Source organism: Azolla caroliniana, unplaced genomic scaffold, assembly GCF_043228905.1.
Source record: "Azolla caroliniana isolate FFs.n. ecotype wild unplaced genomic scaffold, voAzoCaro1.0.p SCAF_20, whole genome shotgun sequence".
Classification (NCBI taxonomy): Eukaryota; Viridiplantae; Streptophyta; class Polypodiopsida; order Salviniales; family Salviniaceae; genus Azolla; species Azolla caroliniana.
This window is the reverse complement of record NW_028230455.1, coordinates 12005276-12012282: the sequence shown is the minus strand read 5'-3', so window position 1 is coordinate 12012282 and position 7007 is coordinate 12005276. Positions and strand designations below refer to the sequence as shown.

The window sequence follows — 7007 nt, the reverse complement described above, 5'->3', positions numbered from 1 at the left end:
ATGCATATATAGACAGAAAGAAAAGATCAGTTCCTTGTTACTGTGTATATTCACATATTTCTTGATTTTTTGAACTGTATTATTTGTGCCTTGCTGTACATATATCTATATATTCTTTAAAGATCGGAGACCTGTCCGAATCTCTGTGTTGATCTTGATCTTTTAGTCTAATAAAACCTGGACCTTATTTAGTCTAAACCATGATCTAATCTGATGCCAAATTTGTGTCTTCAATTTTAGAACAAATGGTTTAGATCTTCAATCATACAATCAATAAATTAGTAGAAGAAAAGATATCATTAATCATGGATTCTTATTACAGATCGTAAACCAAAAAAAGTTCAATCTATGTAATAGCATAATCGAAATTGTTTATAACTATTTCACTGATAAATCTATGTTTTTGTTTTCTTGTGGTGCCGACATTAGGTTTCTTCCACTGGGTCACCCAGGGTAGAGATGGAGGCATGGTATATGGACGATTCAGATGAAGATCAACGGCTGCCGCATCATCTGAACCCCAAACAATATGTCTCCCACAGCACCCTATCAGGTTAGTAACAACAACTGAAAACCCTAATTGAATGATACAGGGGTTTAGGAAATCCTCTGAGATGCCCCCACCCAGGCAGGCACAGTTTTGCTTTATTTCCCAAAATGCCCCTCCCTCTCCTCTGAGTTTCTCTCGTTAGTGTTTCCGCAAAGCAAAACACAACGTTGCCATAACCAGCAAAGTATTCTCCTCCCCTCAAATTTCCTGGATTTTTTCATGGCGGCCCCTAATTTTTTGTGATCTCCCCTAAATTTTTCAGCAAGTTTTTGCCATTACCCCCAATGGCCTAAAGATCTTTCGAATTTCCCTTGAATGCTGTGAAGCTTCTTGGTTACCCCCGCCCCCCTAGTGATCATTAGGTTTCTTTGTTCGCCTGAACGGTCCCAAGTTTTTTTTCGAAGAAAATTGAATAACATGATGAATACAGTTAGACATGAATGCCTTTTGGATTGGTAGCCATGGCTTCATTAGTGGGTCCTGAAAAGCTTTCCATGATTTGCTTTTAAGAAGAAAATCTTCACACCTTTTTACTATGTGGCTATGAGCTTTTTGGCTTATTTATTGTTACTTTTTCTTTTTCTTTTTAGACATAGTTCTCAAATTTACATAAATTACAAAATTAGAACATATTGCTATAACAGAACACCCCCATGTAATGAAAGTCTATTAAGCTAAACCCATTAGCCTTCAATTCGGACCTTCTTTAGAGCATTTACACTTAATTTAATGGCGTTAAGAAGCAAATTAAATTGATGCAAGTTTAATTGGGTCACGAAATGATTCAAAATAGAACTTCTGAGTAATATGTTACAAAAGGTTATTATAGGTTGCAAGTTGCTATAGGGTTAGAAAAGACTATAGCTACTTGCAACCTATCTGCCTAACTACAATTGAAACTTAAATTACATGAAAGGGAAACCTTGCTGGAGAGGTTATGGAGAGGTTAATTTATGTTCACGACCATTAGGTAAAATCGTGCAAATTGATATGTTTAGTTGTGGGTTCATTGATGGGCTTGAAAAGTGATAATTTGTAAATATGGGCAGCAGTCATCGTGAATATTAGAAATTTGCCGGTTAAGAGAAGACCATGACAGTGTTCAATTTCCACATGATGGATACTTTGGACAATATGGAACGAAATTCAAGATTGCAGTTAATTTGGTAGTTTAAGAGGGAGTAAATGTCGGCATAACTTTACACATGTCGTAATATTGTGAACTATTTATCATGTATTAATATTCTGTAAAGGGGGGAATTGGGAAACATACTATAGTTTGTAAAGGCATTTATTAAATTAACGCACATTGATGCACATGCGACATATATATGTGTGCCTCGAAATCGAGCAACTTTGAATTTTTGTATCATTTGCTTTGACTGTAAGTTCCTCAAAATCTACAAAACGATTTCAGGGAAAAGGTAACAAATTAGAACGAAGTTGAAAGAAAGACAATGCAAGCACAAGATTTACAGCAAATGCCTGAAGTCTGCTATAAAACCACTTAATGCTTATGTTATTTAGCTTCCATGTACATTCATTCCCGTGTGATGTATAAAAATTGAGAGTGTTAAGTTTTAATTCTCCAAGAAATTGTGTTTGGTTTACTGATAATAAATCGGATGTCTTCTCTCCAGAATTGGGAGTATTGCACTGGGTCATAGATGCCGATAACTATGAACAAGATCCATTATTAGAGAAGATTAAGAAAGATAGAGGCTACACCTATCAAGTAAGCTATAATATAGATTGTGCATGAGCTCCTTCCACTATACATTAATTTTTTGACCCCAGTTTATGCTAACAGGACATTATCGACATCGCTCCCGACAGGCTACCGAATTATGAGGCAAAGTTGAAGACATTTTTTGAGGAGCATATCCATGACGATGAAGAGATCCGCTTTATTCTCGATGGAAGTGGTCTGCATTTACTTTTCTTCTTTTTTATAGCTTCCCCAGTCTTATTGTCATAGTCATTAGGAATGACTGACTACTACTGATTTTGCTTTTCATAGTGTCATATGTATGTCCTAATGTTTGAGCTTCATGGTGATGGTCTTCTATGAGTATTGATGTAACCTGTCAAATAGATGTAAGACTATTCAATAACACTTCACTTATTTTCATGCATGAAGGTTATTTTGATGTGAGGGACTTGGATGATCGTTGGATTCGTGTATGGACTCAGAAAGGCCACATGATTGTTCTCCCAGCCGGTATCTATCATAGGTTTACCCTCGATTCGACCAACTACATCAAGGTAATCCCTATAACAGAAATTATAACGGTCATGACCCTACACATCTAGATGGTGCCTACGGTATTCGGCCTAGTGTGAAAGAGATGTCTTAATAAGACTATACCTCTATTTGGGAGTGCATTCACACACTTGAGGTCTAATATATTTTTATGGTTTTTTTCACACTATGCCAAATTCTACAAAATGACCAACTTGATGTCTAGGGATGTTGGAACTATAGTAGCTTAAGCATTACCTTTCTTTGAGATGACAGGCCTTGCGATTATTTGTTGGAGATCCCGTTTGGACTCCACATAATCGTCCTCAAGAGGAAAGAGAAGCACGGTAAGAGGATGTCAACCATATTCAGAATATTTTTTGTCAACCTTAATCTCAAAACAAATATGTCTAAATTCTTTGTACATTTTTGGACAACGATGTCTCTTTCATGATGGGATGTTATGCTAAATGATGCAGGAAAGACTATATCACATTGTTCAAGAAAGATACTCAGATCGGAGTTGAAGCTCATTGAGTTGGGTTTAGGGGAGATATTGAATGAATCTAATATGTATAAAGGGTGTGGTTTCAAATTTTTATTAGACGCTCTTGTTGAAGCGGGAAAATATAATAATCATGGATATACTACCAAAGGAACTTAATGTTTTATCCTAACTTGCATTTATTCTGATAAGCAACCTTGGGCATTAGTAAGGTGATGAATCAATGATATACTATTCCCCTACTTGGACTTTTTTGGAGAACTCTTTGAATAATACAATTTAACCAGCTTATGTTGTAGATAAGATGTTGTGAACGTGGCTTGGAGTTGGAAGCCCTCTTGTTGTATTGAATTGGACCAATCATTAATTTTGTGTGTGTGTGTGTGTGCATTATATATCCATGCATAGCATAAATAGTGCTAGATTGTTTGTGAAAGGTTTTCATTGAATGTATTATGTTATCGTGAAATGGGGAGGTCATTCTTTGAGTTCCCTCACAATGATCAAGCTTGGCCTTGGAACCACTAAAGAGAATCTAAGGTTTGAGAAATGCTCGGTCGTGCTAAGTGATGAAGGTGCCATAGGAACCACTTGAGGTCAAGAGTAGGAAAACCAACTTGGTTTTCCATCAGTGCTTCCAAGCCCACTTAGTTGTGGAACTACATACTCAGCGTCAGTTTCTCTTGGTAGTTTGATATAATGGGTAGTGGCACACAACATGGAACATGAAAATCTAATCACGTTCAAGGCTGTCTAGCATAGGATCAATCATGTAATGTCATTGATCATTATGTGCACCCTAAGAGTGATTCTTGTTGAGGAACATAATGAGATACAAGGAAGATTGGCTTTTCTTATGTACATGATTTCGGTATTACTATGAAACAATGTGAAACATTTGCTTCTAACCTTTCATAAAGATTTCAAATTTCTTTGAGAGGTAATTAATCGATGTATGTGATGTGATAATCACTTGTGTAGCATTTTAAGTTCCAACATATCTTATGCACCAGCATTACAAGGCAATAGAGCATTCACATCAGTCCCATTTTATTGAAAATGTTTTTGTTAAACATCACAAGAAGCTAACTACAACACTAAATGTCACCTACAATGTTTTAGCTTTGTTTCAAGGGTCATTGGAATGTGATGCTAAATGTCATATAGTCTAAACCCTGGTATTTAATACCTCATTCTTCAATGTCCTCTTTTTCTTATTCTTGTCTCATACGTTTTGAGCCATCTCCTCATTCTCTATAGACAACCGAAGCTCAAGCATGGCCTTGCCTTTGATCTTGATCTTGTCATCACATGTATCCTCCCTTCTCATATGAATTAGGTGAAATGCATATAATACATATAAACCAATGCATACATTTATATAGACACATACTTGCTTACAAGCATGTAGCCATACATACAAACACACTCCTATACAAAGAAACACACACACACACACACACACACACACACACACACACACACACACACACACACACACATAAACCACTACATACCTTTATATAGACACATAATTTCTTATAGGGATGTAGAGACATACATACATACACACCCCTATACGTAGAAACACACATACACACATACATATGCAAGTGTCATTGATTCCTCACATCCACTCTCTTAGATCAACCCAAATCTTGTTTCATGGATCAAGATTTTGCCGTGACACACAAAGCCCTTTTAAATAACCTCCCAAATTTAATGTTTGTGGGAATCATTAATGGATGTCCTTTCACATTAGGAGATAGGGGCAAGGAGGGTAAACCAAATCCTATGCTTTTGGTGATTCGATGAGTGTGGTGTTCTTCAACATTATTAGTAGTCCTAAATATTCATTTGTTCTTTGTTTTCCTTGGTTTGAACATCAAAATCGAGAGGCTGACAAGAGTGAGCAATTCCAACAAAATGACCAATTCTTGAGTATCTCACCCTCAAGAACTTTAGATTAGGGATTAGAGCTTAAATTTACACAATTGTAAATAGATGAATTTGGCTTGGGAGTTGTTAATCCTTAGGGCTGGATAATGGCCTAACACAGGGTGTCTCCGGAAGACACTTCACCAAAGGGGTGTTACGGCGAGATAACTTAAGACAGAACGATTAATCCGACTTAATTGGCTACTTAGCAATAAGGCATTCACTTAATACATGTGTAAGATATAACAATTAAAACATAACGGTAATCAATACGTGAAGATAAACCAATAAGTTTATATTAATTCTCTGTTAAAGTTTTACATTGTAACCGGGCTTTTATATAGGTCACCGGTGCTGCGTACAAAACGGTGCCAATCGGCACCTGTTCGGAATCGGTCCGGATCCGGATCGACATACCGATTACGGCGAGATAACTTAAGACAGAACGATTAATCCGACTTAATTGGCTACTTAGCAATAAGGCATTCACTTAATACATGTGTAAGATATAACAATTAAAACATAACGGTAATCAATACGTGAAGATAAACCAATAAGTTTATATTAATTCTCTGTTAAAGTTTTACATTGTAACCGGGCTTTTATATAGGTCACCGGTGCTGCGTACAAAACGGTGCCAATCGGCACCTGTTCGGAATCGGTCCGGATCCGGATCGGCATACCGATTACGGTCCATCCGTTCACTACATAATTATAATCTAATTTACTTAATTAAATATATTCCGAATAACTATCCTTTTCACATTTTGGTCTCTGCTCCTTTGCCGGCCGGGTAACATATGGCACGCCCGTGGGACAGTACCTTGTACGTCGAATCCCACTATCCGGCCCTTAGCCTTCGTCCAAGATGTCCAGAATACTCTGCTCCAGGGTATCCAATGGTTGTTCGGAACTCTGTTGTTGTTGTTGTTGTTGTTGTGGCTGTTGTTCCTGAGAGGGCGTCTGTTCGGCTCCCGGTACCGGCGGTTGTGGCAGTGATTCCTCTGTAAGCTGCTCCGCTGGATTTGACTCCGGTTGACTCGTCCCGGCCTTGTCTCCGTCCGGTCCTTGCTCCGGTGATGGCTCCTCATCGCTGAGGTTGACGGTCGCCGCCTGCTTTGCTTCTTCTCTCCGTAGCTTGGTCCGCTCATAGCTCTCAAATTGGATTTGAGCATCCAGTTGATCATCATCTAGTTGGGCTACAAGTTGCCGGATTTCTTCTACCGCTTGCTGGAAAGCCTCTCGCTTCCTCAGCTGTTCAGCAAGTCGCCTTGCTCGCTCCGTAACCGGGTTGTTCGTTGGTTGCGTCATCCATTCTCGCCGTTGTTCGCTGCGATTGTGCAGGAATCGTGGTCGCCAAAAACTGTGTTAATCCTTAGGGCCGGACAATGGCCTAACACAGGGTGACTCCGGAAGACACTTCACCAAAGGGGTGTTATGACGAGATAACTTAAGACAAAATGATTAATCCGACTTAATTGGCTACTTAGCAATAAGGCATTCACTTAATACATGTGTAAGATATAACAATTAAAACATAACGATAATCAATACATGAAGATAAACCAATAAGTTTATATTAATTCTCCGTTAAAGTTTTACATTGTAACTGGGCCTTTATATAGGTCACCGGTGCTGCGTACAAAACGGTGCCAATCGGCACCTGTTCGGAATCGGTCCGGATCCGGATCGGCATACCGATTACTTTAATTTTATTGTTTACTTTAATTTTAATACCAAATCCGGTTCAAATTTGAACCCACAAACCATAA

At 38.2% G+C, this 7007-nt stretch overlaps 1 protein-coding gene across 1 annotated transcript in view; it reads left to right on the top strand.

Annotated features, from left to right (window-relative positions):
- LOC147851044 (acireductone dioxygenase 3-like) overlaps positions 1-3463 on the top strand; it is a 3945-nt gene extending 482 nt beyond the window's left edge. Inside the window, exons 2-7 of the mRNA XM_087335872.1 lie at positions 430-553; positions 2191-2285; positions 2361-2475; positions 2691-2815; positions 3069-3139; positions 3272-3463. Of these exons, the coding sequence (XP_087191998.1) occupies positions 430-553; positions 2191-2285; positions 2361-2475; positions 2691-2815; positions 3069-3139; positions 3272-3329 (588 nt within the window). The 3' untranslated portion in view covers positions 3330-3463. The remainder of the gene's footprint in view (positions 1-429; positions 554-2190; positions 2286-2360; positions 2476-2690; positions 2816-3068; positions 3140-3271) is intronic.
- The last annotated feature ends 3544 nt before the right edge of the window (positions 3464-7007 follow it).